The sequence below is a fragment of the Gekko japonicus genome, unplaced genomic scaffold (assembly GCF_001447785.1).
Source record: "Gekko japonicus isolate JY-2015 unplaced genomic scaffold, Gekko_japonicus_V1.1 scaffold54, whole genome shotgun sequence".
Classification (NCBI taxonomy): domain Eukaryota; kingdom Metazoa; phylum Chordata; class Lepidosauria; order Squamata; family Gekkonidae; genus Gekko; species Gekko japonicus.
The window spans coordinates 2109802-2124381 of NW_015167058.1; the positions used below are offsets into that span (position 1 = coordinate 2109802).

A 14580-nucleotide genomic window follows, 5' to 3' on the forward strand; every position below is an offset into this window, starting at 1 on the left:
TCCAGTGGATGAGGAACAGGCTGTTGGTGCTGTTTATTGTCAAAAGAAGGAAGACTTACTCCAGCAGTCTGACTTTGTGATGCTGACTGTGGCTCTAACATCGCAAACACGCAACTTGATTGGGAAAAAGGAGCTAGGGCTCATGAAGCCCACTGCTACGCTCATCAACATCTGCAGAGGTATAGCAGAAATGTCCTGTTCCTTATCATAGGGAGACTCTCTTCACTGTAGTGAGCCTTGAAAAATAATTTCTGGTGATTTTCTGTAAAATAGTTTTTGGAAATGTGAAGATTGAAGCAACTCTTCCCCTGTAGACAGTATTCCTAAACAGGTCTGTTCAGAATCCTACTCAAGTCAGTGGGGCTGACTCCCAGAAAAGAGTTCTTACGATGGTACTTTTAGTCATGTGGATACTATTTATCTAGGCAATCAATATGTTATTGCTGTGGATAGGATTGCCAGCTCTGGGTTGGGAAATACCTAGAGATTTGAGAAGTGGCGCCTGAGAGGACAGGATTTGGGGAGGGGAGGGACTTCACTGAGGTGTAATGCCATAGAGTCCACCTTCCAGAGCGGCCATTTTCTCCAGGTGAACTGGTCTCTGTTGCCTGGAGATCAGTTGTAATCTCAGGAGCTCTCCAGCCACCACCTGGAGATTGGCAACTCTAGTGTGGGAAAAGCATTTAGTGCATGCAGAAAAACATGAAAATGTGTTGAGATTTGATAAGATGCACAGTGGAAAATGCGCTTCAGAGCATGTCTGAAATCTGATTTGTTTAAGTATACTGATTCTATTGAAAAATATAACCAAATTTTCCATGATGTTCCTATATCAGGTGTTTGTTTTTCTTTAGGTTAACATGGTTAACAGAACATGCCTGCCACCCGATCAGTGCACATATATTACACACACAATAATTCTTCCTTCCCTCCATGTTTATGAACCTCGACAATCAGTGGTGCTGTGGGTAAAATGTTGGGTTTGAAGGCTGAAATCCAGTTAGACCACAGACTTTGGTCTCCCAGTTTAATTGCCTTTGCAGGTCTGTTTGTGAGGATAAAACAATGCTCCGAACCCTGTGAGGAAGGGCAGGATATTTAACTTTTTTCTTTTTTGCCCTATTTCCTCTCTCTTCTCCTCCTAGAAGGCTGTGTGTTCCCCTTCACCAGTACTCAGATACATATCTGCATCACCTACAGCATGAATGCCCATGTCCTCTCTGTATTATAAGGGACAGGTTTATAACACGGCTGGTAGTGCACTGAGGCTAGGCAAGGAACTGTGCTAAGAAAAAAACAATGTTTCATTATCCTTTGCAAAGGTCTACAGTGTTCTGACGCTCTCTGCATTGAAAACAAAACTTGGAGTTGGGAACCCTACAAGCTTCTGACATATACATGCACATAGGTTGAGTTGAGAAATGCTAGTGGAAAGGAAATATGCCACTTTTAGCCAATTGTTCACAGCTGCTCAGGTAGACAGCATCCCATGTAGGTGTGGCGAAGCCAGATGGACTAAATATTAAATGCATGTTCTGGTTGGGAAAACATCTCAGCTGCTGGAATTTTAAAATCCTTGTTTTCTGGCATGCTGTTACTCATTAAGTCAATGTTCTGGTTCAACAAACTTACTCTGCTTTTCATTTAGGTCAGGTGGTTGATCAAGATGCCTTGGTGGATGCACTCCAAAATGGAATTATTAAGGCTGCAGCTTTGGATGTGACCTATCCCGAGCCATTGCCTAGGTAAAAATGATTAAACACGAAATGCTTAACTAGCATTCAGAATCGATAGTTCCATGTGTACTTTTGGCTCAAATTACCCTGTTTGGGGCATAATCTATCCCAAATGTTCGCTAACTGCTCTGTGATTCATCTAGGATTGTTATGGGATGGATCCAAAGTACCACATGTAGAGTGATGCTTCTGGAATGGGACTTTCCTGCATTCTCCTTCCCAGTACAGCCCACTGACACACACACACCCTTCCTGCTCTTGGGAATCAAGGGATCCTCATAGACAGCGTGGGGGAGGGATGAAGGCAGTCTCTGCAGTGGGAGGAGAGTGGCAAAAATGGCCCCTCCTGCTAAAAGAAATGCCATTCCCTTGGTGTAAGTGCTGTTACACTAAAATAAAACACTTGTGGATCAAGCTCACTAGGTTTATTCACAGTTTGCTGCAAAACAACAAAAATGTATATTCACCCTGACCTGGATAGTCCAGGTAAGCCCAATCTTGGAAGCTAAGCAGGGGCAACTCTGGCAAGTACTTCGATGGGAGACCTCCTTGAAATACCAGAGGCCAGAGGCAGGGGCAGGCTTTATTCAGACACCTCTCTGAATGTCCTCCAGGCCCCCAGGAGGGGTCAGTCACCAGAGGTCACCATGACTTCCAGGTGCACGCGTACACACACACACGCGCACCCATATAAAAATACCAAAAAACAAAAAAAACCCCAACATGTATATTCATTCCTAGAGTTAGTTTTGGCTATGTAAAGGTAAAGGTAAAGGTTCCCTTGCTCGAAAGCCAGTCGAATCCGACTCTAGGGTTGCGGTGCTCATCTCCGTTTCAAAGCCAAAGAGCCGGCGCTGTCCGAAGACGTTTCCGTGGTCATGTGGCCGGCATGACTAAACACCAAGGTGCACGGAACGCTGTTACCTTCCCACCAAAGTGGTACCTATTTATCTACTTGCAATTTCTTGCTTTCGAATGGCTAGGTTGGCAGGAGCTGGAACTAGAGACGGGAGCTCACTCCGTCATGCAGCACCTGGGTCTCGAACTGCTGAACTACTGACCTTCTACAGCCTGCAGTTCAGCATCTTAACCACTTGAGCCACCGCAGCTCCTCAATTGGCTATGACAATTTAATAAATAACCATATGGGCTACTTATGTTTAAATCTGATTCATATGTTGTTTTCTTGACTATATAGTGCATATTACTTGTACCCTCTGCATATGCACTGAATTTCCTGAAGTAGTGCCTGATGTAGTTCCATTCCCATGTACACTGCTCTGAACTCTCTAATATATAAATTAAGCATAAATAAAAAATGTAATATGTGACTTGCCAACACCTGGCTCACATCACACCCTGAGGTACTCATTTTAAGACTTGGCGCTGACTGTAGGCGTGATGCATGTGTAAGTGAAAGGAATACTATAGGGCACATCTGAATTTGGCCATTTTTAAAAAGGAATTTGCCAATGTGCTTTCAGTAGTGACCTCACTGGAGTTCACTTACTGTAGTTGGTCCATACAAAGCCAGTCCAACTGCACACACAACCCAACTGGTTCTTTGGAAGAGCAATATCTGTAGTAGTGCCAGTGAAGGAGAGCACACTCTGTGTGGAAAATGCACAACTTCCTGTCCCCCCCACAAGTATCCCTAAAGGATCATGGAAAGAACTTCTCAGATTTTGTGGGGATGCAAAATATCTTGAAACAAACATAAGGAGATGAAGTACTTAATGGCTTTTGCTAAAGCAGCTTTCCCAGTCCCAAATACAACTTTGAAACAACCAATCATAAAAATCTATATTAATCTCATTTCACTTTTGTAAGGTTTTTAAACTTTAAAAGGCAGGGGGCATTTTGTAGAAAAAGAGGTGCAGGAGCTCATTAGCATAACTTATTAGCATAACTTGTTTGCATATGCCACACCCCCTGACATCACCGGAAGTGTGTCAGAAGGCAACACCCACCGCTCAGGCTCCACTGGACTGTTGTGGATTGCTAGCTATTGGGGGGGGGATGTGCAGATCTGTCCTCGCAGTGGAGGGATATCTTGTACCTGAATAAAACTTGGTCTTAAAGGTGCCACTGGACTGTTTTGGACTGGGGGGCCGGGGGGGGCCCTCTGCAACTTACCTGGCTGCTTCTTGCTCTGACTGAGGGCTGCTGGGAGCAGGGGGTGGGGCTTGTTCCATGTGGCTCTTTACTGCCAGAGCTCCACTCCTGTGCGCTCCTGCAGGAAATGACCCCTATTAAAAGGTAAAAGTAGAGTCTACTAAAATGTTATGTACATTTCTGCCATTTGCCCCCCTCCAGAGATCATCCTTTGTTAAAGTTAAAGAACGTCATAATAACACCTCACATTGGAAGCGCAACTGTAAAAGCCCGCCGCGTGATGATGATGAGCATGGTGGAAAGCATCCTGGCTGGTGTAAACGGTCTCCCGATCCCTAATGAAGTGCATGGCTAAAAAGTGCTGCATCCCTTGCTGGTAAAACAGCAGTTCTGTGGGTAGGATGTCATCTGAATTTTGGGCGTGGAAGCATGACTCCTCTTCCCACAGCAGTTCCAGGAACAATATGGAGGAGAGCTGGAGGGCTGCCGTAGGAGGGGGGAATTGCCCCCGCTCCCACATGCAAATATTTTTGATGGGATCCAACCTCATGTAATCATTCTGTGCCTTGTCTCACCATTTTAATTGAAAAAAGTGATCCTTGATCTTTAGTTTCACTGTAAAACAGAATCTACCTGTGTAGTCCTCTGGTGTGTTAAATAAGACAATAAACTATCTATACTTTGTATCTGCATTCTTCGAAGTGTAAGTCCTTTGCAAAACAGAACAGAATTCTTTTTAATGGCAATAGAGGTTTCATAGAGTTCATTGTTATCAATGCCAACCTGTAATAGTCCCGTGAAGATATTTGTGCCATTATGTGTTCCACGTGGTACATACAGCTGTAAGGCATGTGCTTGCTATCTGTGGAGAGTAATGCATTTTTCTCATGTGCAAAACATTCTGCTTTGACAGCACAATACAGCACTTGCTTGTACAAGAAACAGGCAGCAGATGGTAATGATCTTTTAGTGCAGAGGTCCTCAACCTTTTTGAGCATGACAGGGCATGGTGGGCGCAGCAACAGAATGGCTGCCACAGGAGGTGGAACCAGCCACAAAATGATTGCACAGCCAATCAGAAGCCTTGCTGGGCAAAAGCCCTACCTGGCCCCACCCACTTCCTATAGACACCTGGGTGCCAGAAAAGGTGTTGGCGCCTTGACAGGCCACCATGGTACCCACTAGCACCATGCTGGGGACTCGTTTTAGTGTCTTGAATTTAACAGTTTCCCACTACAGCTGTATTTTCTGCGCACACACTGTAGGCAGAAGCGTACTTACCTAAAATGAAAGCTGAAATTGAGGGTTTGGGGATGGTGGGGAAAAAATTCAGAAATATAGTTAGCCTGTTGCCCAATCTTACATATTGAATAAGAAGTACGTTTCACTGAGATCTACACTGTTGACATGGGGGGGAGGGAATGCATGGAACAAATGTTTTAATAAAATGAACATAAAGGTAAAGGTTTCCCTTGCTCGAAAGCCAGTCGAATCCAACTCTAGGGTTGCAGTGCTCCAAGCCGAAGAGCCAGCGCTGTCTGAAGATGTTTCCGAGGTCATGTGGCCGGCATGACTAAACACCAAGGCGTACAGAATGCTGTTACCTTCCCACTAAAGTGGTACCTATTTTTCTACTTACAATTTCTTGCTTTCGAACTGCTAGGTTGGCAGGAGCTGGAACCAGAGACGGGAGCTTACTCCGTCATGCGGCACTCGGGTCTCGAACTACTGACTACTGACCTTCCAGCCTGCAGTTCGGCGTCTTAACCACTTGAGCCAGCCAAGTAAATGTGCACACAATTTCTGCCTTAATAAATATTCAAATACCAAAAGCCAGATACGCCCTTTATTCTTTTACGAAAAAAGAGACATATGAGAGCCAACGGCTGTGATTCCTGGCCATGCAAGGCAGAGGAGGGGCAAGGCTTGCATCTGCAGGCGTGGGTTATCTCTTCCATTGGGGATACTGGGAAAATGTCAAAGTCTGGGAAGAGAACATTCTAGTCAGTTCTGAATAACAGATGTTGGGGGAATTAATGGAGGTAATGGGGACTGGTTTTTCTTCACATTTCAGGTGGCTGGAAATTGTCCCATTTTTACAGCTTTTTTGAACCTGTTCATTGGCCCTAACCCTTAATTGCAAGAGTGAGATTATGGATCTTCTAAAATGTGTGCCATGTGCAAAGAGTATAATTGCAGGATTTTAGAGTTCTTCTGTACTCTCTTTAGTTTTTAAGACTTACATAGTAGGCACAGGGCAGCTTTTGCCATCACAGTAACAGGAGAAATTGCTCTTTGGTGGTCTATATTAATCTCTACAAAGCATGGGAGTTTTCTGTGGGCGAACTGAAAGAGTAACAATACCATCCCAACACACTGAGTTCAGTGGGGTATATTTCTTAGCACAAACGCCCAAGATTTTAGCCCATGTTGAAATATTTTTTATGGTTTCTCTTGGTATTTTTTTGTATCTTTCATATGTCCATGTGTGTTGTGAGCCTGCACCTGGAAGTCATGGTGCCCTCTGGTGACTGACCCCTCCTGGGGGCCTGGAGGATATTCAGAGAGGTGGCTGAATAAAGCCTGCCCCCACCTCCCGACTGCTGGTATTCCAAGGAGGTCTCCCATCCAAGTGCTTGCCAGAGTCCACCCTGCTTAGCTTCTGAGACCAGGCTTGCCTGGGCTTTCCAAGTCAGGGCTTGAAATCTTCTCTTAGATGAGCAGCTGGCTCCACTGAAATCTGTGAAATTTATTTGAATGAACGTGATAGGACAGAGCTGGCGATACGAGGGATGCCAACCTGGAGAAAAATGAGTGGATTGGCAGACAAGAGCTTGTAGGCGGCTCAAAGGAAAAACAAAAGCCACTGAATAACTTTTATTAAGACCAACGAGGAGCATGCAAAGAGTGTGCAAGCTTTTGAGATCTTCACCACCCTTCATCATGCAGGACTTTTTTTTTAAGGACATAGTTCCAGGCAGGTGCGGATTAACAATTAAGCAGACTAAGCACGTGTTTAGGACACCAGGGCCAAAGGGGGCACCACAAAGTTGGGAAAAGGGTGAATATTGGAATTTTGATACATTTAAGTTGTGAAATATTAAAATAGATGTTGTATTGCATTTTTGTAGAACTTTATGTAGCCCAAGCTTGGTTTAGTTTGTACAGTATGTTGTGTTATCATATGAATAAATTTTTGTACTGCTGCAACCTGCATTGCATAGCTGGTCAGACAGGTCAACAACTAAAATGGACTGGGTCAGTGTGGAAAGGAGAGGGACACCAAGACTGGTCAGTGTTTAGAACACCAGTGAGCCTTCATCCGCCCCTGGTTCCTTCCAGGTCATGCTCTTAAAGCCCCCTTTTCTGCACGCAACCGAGAAGGGCGGGTAGTTTCGAACGGAAGGCAAAGGCTCTATGGTGTGAAGTGTGTCTCGCGCTCGCTGGGGGCGCCGTGTAGTTCCTGCGTCCCACCTTTGCGACAGGGGAGGCCGAGCGAGGGCCTGGCCGGCGGTCTGGAGCTCGGAGCGTCCCGGCTTCTTCGCTCCAATGTGGCGCGTTGGACGCGCTTCGACAGCCGCGGCCGCTGTTGCCAGAGGCCGAGCGGTCCCGGCGCCCGGAATGGTAACGGCCGCGGCAGGGTGGTGGCGGCGACGGCGGCTGAATTCCGCTTCCGCCGGCGGCGGCGGCGATGGAGGCCTGTTCCTGCCGGGCCGCCCCAGATGCCGGGCTCTGCACCACTCCGCTCCTCTCTGCGGCTCCAGGAACCTGCTGAGGAAGTTCCTCCATAAAAAGAAGTAAGGGAGCCCCGCTAACGCGCGTGGGTGGAGCCGGGCCCGGACGGCTTGGAGAAGGGGAAGGGGGGTCGGCGGCTGCCGCTGGGAAAGGCCTCGTTTTACCCACCCGAGAGTGGGCAAGTTGCAGCCCTGGCCTGGCCTGGCCGGCCTGGCAAACTCCCCCCCCCCCCCCCCAGGCGGGGCCCCCCATGCTTAATGCCAAGTGTGCGGTGGGCACTGTGGCGGTGACCCGAAGGTTTTTTTTTTCTGGGTAGCCCTTGAAACCGGTATGACGGGGGCTCTTCTCAGTGTCGCCAGCCCCCAAGTGGTATGAACATCAAAACAACAGCACCGTATGAGTTGTGTTAACAATATATTTACGTTTGTTGTATTCTGTGGACGTGCTTGAGACCATTGGTCATGTGAGCCAAATAAATTGATTGATAATTTATTAACAATATATAAAGTAAGAAGTGAACATATACGAATCGATTTTATGTCAGGAATTTTCTCATTAACAGACCCTATAACATGTTTTGGAACTATTTATGAGTCCAGTTGGATATGTTTTACAAAGACCGTCTGTTACCTGAAACAAATATCTGTTTAATGTAACAGACATTCTTTGTAATAAAACATATCCGATTGGATTCATAAATTGTTTCAATACATGTTATATGGGTTGTTAATGAGAAAATTTCTGATAGAGAATAGATTAGTATATGTTTGCTTCAGACTTTATATATTGTTAAAGCAACTCACATGGTGCTGTTGTTGTTCATATTACTACACTGTGGTCCTTCTGTCTTAAGTTGTACAGTCTCCAGGTGGTGGCCAGAGATCTCCTGGGATTACAACTAGAAGAAGAAGAAGAGATTGGATTTATACCCCGCCCTTCACTTGTAGTCTCAGAGCGGCTTACAAACTCCTCTCCCTCCCCCTCCCCACAACAGACACCCTTGTGAGGTGGGTGGGGCTGAGAGAACTCTGACACAAACTGCTCTTTTTCAAGGACAGCTGTGCCAGAGCTTGTGACTGACCCAAGGTCACATCAGCAGGTGCAAGTGGAGGAGTGGGGAATCAAACCCGGTTCTCCCAGATTAGCGTCCGCACACTTAACCACTACACCAAACTGGCTCTCCAGGTGACAGAGATCCGTTTACCTGGATAAAATGGCCACTTTGGAAGGTGGACTCTGTGGCATTATACACCCCACTGAGGTCACTCTCCTCCCCAAACCCTGCCCTTCTCAGCCTTCACTCCTAAAATCTCCAACCCCGAGTGGGCAACCCTAGGCTAGGGAACAGGTCTTCCACAAAGAGAGGAGCTGGAAGGCCAGTCAGTGAGAATACTGTTATTAGACTGATTTACTATTGCAAATCGATTTAAATAACTCGGAGACATCTGACCACTTTCTCCTCTTCCAGACTGTTTTATGGCTAACGTGGCTGCGTATTCTCTTAACTAGAATAGAACCCTATTTTTTATCCAAAGTAATCTTACTGCATTATCAATATGAGCTTTTGTGAGTCACAGCTCACTTCCTCAGGTATGAAAATATAATTTTTATATGTGTATTTGTTTCATTTTACACCCTGCTTTTTCCCCCAGTGGGGGATTCTTTTGTCTGAGTTATCATATCTGCCTCAGAATATTTTTTTATTTGTTTGTTTTATTGAACTTGTATCCTGCCCTCCCCTCAAACAGGCTCAGGGTGGGTTCCATCAATGTTAAGACATACACAATAACAAAACCAATTTAAAACAACAAGATTAAAACAATACAATAATAATAATAAAATACTGTGCAGGATCTCATCAATGACTCAGTAGTTTCCAGGTGGCTGTTCTCACATGCAGTTCAGGATAAAACTAACAAGTTCAGGGATGATAGAAATAGGACAGTTTTTCAACCAGCTGAGACTCAGTTTTCTACCCAAATATGTGGAAGTAATCAATTAGTTTTTGCATTCAACATTCAGTATAGCAGTAGCCTGTTAATACATTTCTAAAGTGGCCTCATTAAAATTTGAACACTCTTATTTACTAATTGAAAGGGTGTTGTATCAAGTGTGTTCTGGCAATTCTTAAACACATAAAGTTTACAGTTATTTATACACACATAGGCACACAGACACAGTAATAATATAGACTTTTTTTTTCTTTCTTCAAAAGGAAGAAGTTTTGGTATGATAGCCCTACACTGGGATCCTTTCTGGTAAGAACATGCAGGATTTTAATTTTTAAAACAATCCATAGTGACTGTAAGCTGTCCCTATTCTTTAAGTCAGTTGTTTTCAATTTATGGGTCAGGGCCCTCAAGTAGGTCATGGAGCCCCACCTGCTGGGTTGGTAGCCCCTCTAGAGCTGCCGTGTTTTTTCCCTGCCTTTTGGAAGGATCTGCTAGTGTGGTTATATAGCAGGCAAGGGTGCCAGGGCTCCTACAGGAAACAAGATGGGATCCTCCAGTTATGGAGATCTCCATGGCTCTGACCATTTGCTCGTTCCTCAGTGAAGTACACTTCTTGGTGCTTGGTTTGTATTTCACGTTCCCCAGCGTGCTTTGTTTGGCTGCCGACAAGCCCTGCCTTAACACAGATGAAGTCATAACTCTGGCTTCCTCTCTTCAGTCACATGACTCTCGATGTCATGTGCTCGCTGCTCTGATTGGGAAAGGTTGAAGACTGCTGTCATAGTGCATGTTCTTCATAGTCACATTACACACAAAAAAGTAAGAAATAAAAGTGACTGCCATTTACATCCTAGTGAAGTGTACTAAGGACTGCAGCTTTAATAAGCCCTTTCCTGAGCAACAGTACCATCCCATCATTTTTACATGCCATGAACTATTTTTAGATGTTGGCTGTGACTGTGTACAGTGTTTCCCCACCTATACAGTCTATTTTGTTTTTAAAGGTGCAGAAGCCATCCAACTGGAACAGTGCTTTAAAGCTTCCGCCGTCAAAAGTTAGAAAAGAAGACAGCATACGCAAAAGAACCCTAGATGTTCTGCTGTTTAAGGCTGTGAGGGATGTTTTGAGTACTTGTGATGCTGGTGAGGATCTTTACAATCTCAACGTAGAACTGTCTAAAGTAAGTACAAAAGGTATTGGTCCAGCCACTTTAGATAAATTTTAGAAGAGAAGAAGAGATTGGATTTATACCCTGCCCTTCACTACCCAAAGGAGTCTCAGAGTGGCTTACAATCTCCTTTCCCTTCCCCTCCCCACAACAGACAGCCTGTGAGATAGGTGGGGCTGAGAGAGCTGTTTTAAGAACTGCTCTTGAGACAACAGCCCTGAAAGAACTTGTAACTGACCCAAGGTCACACCAGCAGCTGCATGTGGAGGAGTGGAGAATCAAACCTGGTTCTCTTAGATTAGAGTCTGTGCTCCTAACCACTACACCAAACTGGCACTATCGGATGGCTTGGAATACTTAAATCCCAGTCCTTCAGGCAGCTTTGCTGATATCATTCGGGGGGGGGGGGCTGTCTATACAGCCAGTAGGCTTCCTATGAGAGGCATAACACAGTATATTATGGTTTTGTCTTGTGGTTCTGAGTCCTGTTACTCAAATGCTTAGCCTTTTGTGCCATAGTGGAAAAGCAGTCCAGTAGGCAAAAAAATTAGTTGGGTTTAAAAGGGTCCCAAGAGTTCACAAACTTGATTTTCACATATATGATGTGAAAACCAAGACTGCAGTTTGAACTCTCTATTGGCAACTTCACTTCCCTGTTTATAACCTAGAACAGGATCGTTTTCTTGGCCTTTCAAAACTGATTTCTTTACCATGTAAAATGGTACATTACAAGCAACAGGTATTTTGAATTCCTTAGGGATCCCTTGCACCTGATTTTACAACGTGTCGTATATATTGGAAGACTACTGGTAATACAGAACAGGATGACCACATTGATAAGGTTCTGCAGCAGCGTGCTCCATGTATAAGGTACCACCATCCTGTTACCCAAAGATGGGAAAAGTTAAGGGAAAAACCATGGGTCAGTGGAAGAGAACTTGCTTTGCACGCAGAAGGTCCCAGGTTCAATCCCTTGTACTTCTAGTTTAAGCAGGCAACAGTGGTTAGGAAATACTTCCCTAGTTGCTGGAAAGGTGCTTCCAGTACAGGACTTGTTGGATGAGTGCTCCAATTCTGTATAGGGCAGCTTTGTTGATATCAACTTTCTAAGGACTTGAGAACTGGAGCTAAGACTATATCTGCTTGCTCTGTCACCCAGATAGATAGTATGTATTTCTGCATATACAACCTCTTTCCCCCACACCTGTAGACAGTATATGCACATTTCCATAAGCAAGTCTGTTTAGTTACACTGCCACAGAAATTCATTTTTCATACCCAAATAAAAAGGTGGCTGTTGTATTTTGCATACCTTCACACGCATGTCTTCTCCCTTTTCTCTGTTGCTACTTGACTGGGGCTTAAGAGGACCAAAGCTACTGTGTAGAATAAACAGGAAGGGAGTGGCTTGTTTCCTGTGTCCAAAGCCCGCTTGAGCTATGCCTCTTTCGTTGGCTGACATGGCCCCGTGGAATGGGGCTGGGCACAGAACAAAATTAGAATGGGTGCATCTTATGCTTTAGGAACCATCATTGTTCAACAGATGACCTAGATGAATTGCATTTTGCTCCTTTTTAAAAAAAATGGGCGCTTTCTTCATTTTGTCGTTGTTTCCTATTTGGACATTGTTAAACATTTCAGCTGATCTAAAGGTAGTAGTTTAAACACTATTTTTTTATTTTTTGCTTTTGCAGACACCTTCTGATTTCAAATCAGGTCATAGGAAATGTTCCTCCAATAGTATTTGTTAGAGACAAAATGGATGTTGCAGTACAAGAGGTAAGGAAAAAAGCATATAAACATTGAGTTGGACTCAGTGACTTTTTTTTTTAGAGACGAGTTTTCCAGTAGAGCAAGATTCTTCACGTAGCGGAACTGGATCTAGTGGATTATCTGTTAAAAGTACTGGTGATACGTTCAAAATAACATGAAAAATACAGTATAGCTGTAACGAAGTGCTTGGTAGGTTTCCAGGGTAGATTACTCTGGGGGGGGGGGTAGGAATGTCTCATTAGCGTTCCCATTCTATTGGTTGCAATTGCATTTCTTCCGGAAAGCACCCCACCAAGGTAGGATGGCCTTCAGAAATGATAGGCATGGGACATGTCTTTGGAAGAATCACTTCTATCTCCAGGCACACATGAAAAAGGCTTCCTGCACTTGTGTAGAGTGAGGATGCTTGGATCCTGGCCAGATTGGGATGCCTCAGGATCCCTAGCTGCCAACCAAACGCCCCCTTAGAAACATTGGGAAAAATACCATTGGCTGCTGAAAGTAGTGGTGATTTACTAAAGTTATTTGTTGGTGACTTGCCAATTAAAAGGATATTTGGTCATCCAACCAAGTAAAGGCAAGTTTTAGGTGGCTTCATGCTATTCCTGGGATGTGTTTGGCCACTTTCCAAGTAAACATGTCCTTAATTTTCTTGTTAATCTCAGGGGGAGAGTAAAGATTCCTTAGCTAATTTGTGTCATTGAGAGAATTCCAGATCACTTGATAATCACAGAAAATGTTTTTCAGACCCACTGTTGTATGGCATTGCTAATTTGCATTTGAAGGCAGTGTGCCCAAAGCAGGAGTGACTGGGGATGTGTGGTTCATCTAGAATAAAAGGCCTTATTTCTGGGCATCTAAACTTTGTGTCGACTTTATTGCAGATTGAGCGGTTATTGGCAATTGCAGATTTTGGGCCTGCAGAAGAAGAAAATGAATTGGATCAAAATGATTTCAGGTACATTAAAAAAAAAAAACAACCCAACAATGCAGGTCCAGTACAAATGTCTTTGTCATAAAAAAAGTTTAAAATATTTTGAACTGTGTTTTTTAATTGCCTCTTTTCCCACTTCATTATCTTTAGAGATTAGTCTTAAATATTTCTTAGGAATCATTTGCTTTAGAATATGCTGCTTGCCTAATAAACCCTATTTCATACTACTGAACAGGAGTCCAGTAACTCCTTAAAGGTTAACTAAACTTATTCAGGAAAATGTTTCTGTGCATTGTAGCTTGCCTCATTAGATGCACTGGAGTGTTATATGACAGGGATTTGACTAAAGGTTTTGAGGGCTGTGTCGTGGCAACTATGAATTTTAATGCCTTTAGATGTTCATCTTTCAGAGGTATCTGGGCAGTGAGCTGCCTCTGTTCTATTCAGATGTCATGAGCAAACAGGTTTCGTCTCCAGGGGGCTAGCCTTAGTCCGTTGAAGCAAAAATAAAGAGAAATCTTGTATCATCTGAAACACTAATGAGCATTTATTCTAGCATAAATTTTTGTGGTATGGAGACCATTTTGTCAAGAGTCGTGCAGTGAGTCCTTCTTAGGCACACGTATATATGCAAGGTGATGAAAAAGGTTGTGAACAGCATGGCCATGAAATGCAGGAAGTACATGGTGAGAGGGGATTATACAAAATGCAAATGTCATCAAGGAAAGTTCAGAGGCCATTCATTACAGAAGTCAGTCACGATCCCTTGCAGTGCATTCCTATGCCGTTTTATACCCTTTTATAAGCCCATTGAGCTCAAATGATTTAGAAAGTTGCAACTCTGCTTAGAATTGAGAGCAGACCCAGCTGAGCTCTGAGCAGGAGCAGGAGACAGAGCTGCTAGAGGGATGAGTGTTTTTTTACTTGCTTTCAGCTGAGGGGATTCAACTGAGGATATTGTGTGGGAGGACTGTGTTTGGGAGTGTGTGAAAGCGATTAGAGTTGTTGCAGAGTCCTGGATGCTTGAGAGAGGGAGAGGAAGGGGCATTGTTGGACTGTGATTGGCTGTAATTCAGTATTTAAGAAAGCACCTTGCCAGAGGCACGAGCTGAAGGGCAAGCTAAAGGGCTCTTTACCTGTGGCTCTTAGACTAGTGGCTCTGTAAG

At 44.2% G+C, this 14580-nt stretch overlaps 2 protein-coding genes across 2 annotated transcripts in view; both read left to right on the forward strand.

The window, feature by feature from the left end:
• Positions 1-4422, forward strand: part of LOC107111513 (probable 2-ketogluconate reductase) — a 13915-nt gene extending 9493 nt beyond the window's left edge. Inside the window, 3 exon segments of the mRNA XM_015412486.1 lie at positions 6-179; positions 1649-1745; positions 4053-4422. Coding sequence (XP_015267972.1) covers positions 6-179; positions 1649-1745; positions 4053-4206 — 425 coding nt within the window. The 3' untranslated portion in view covers positions 4207-4422.
• A 2908-nt stretch (positions 4423-7330) lies between these two features.
• Positions 7331-14580, forward strand: part of RBFA (ribosome binding factor A (putative)) — a 13132-nt gene continuing 5882 nt past the window's right edge. The window contains exons 1-6 of the mRNA XM_015412470.1: positions 7331-7648; positions 9802-9844; positions 10543-10719; positions 11465-11577; positions 12402-12486; positions 13365-13438. Coding sequence (XP_015267956.1) covers positions 7401-7648; positions 9802-9844; positions 10543-10719; positions 11465-11577; positions 12402-12486; positions 13365-13438 — 740 coding nt within the window. The 5' untranslated portion in view covers positions 7331-7400. The remainder of the gene's footprint in view (positions 7649-9801; positions 9845-10542; positions 10720-11464; positions 11578-12401; positions 12487-13364; positions 13439-14580) is intronic.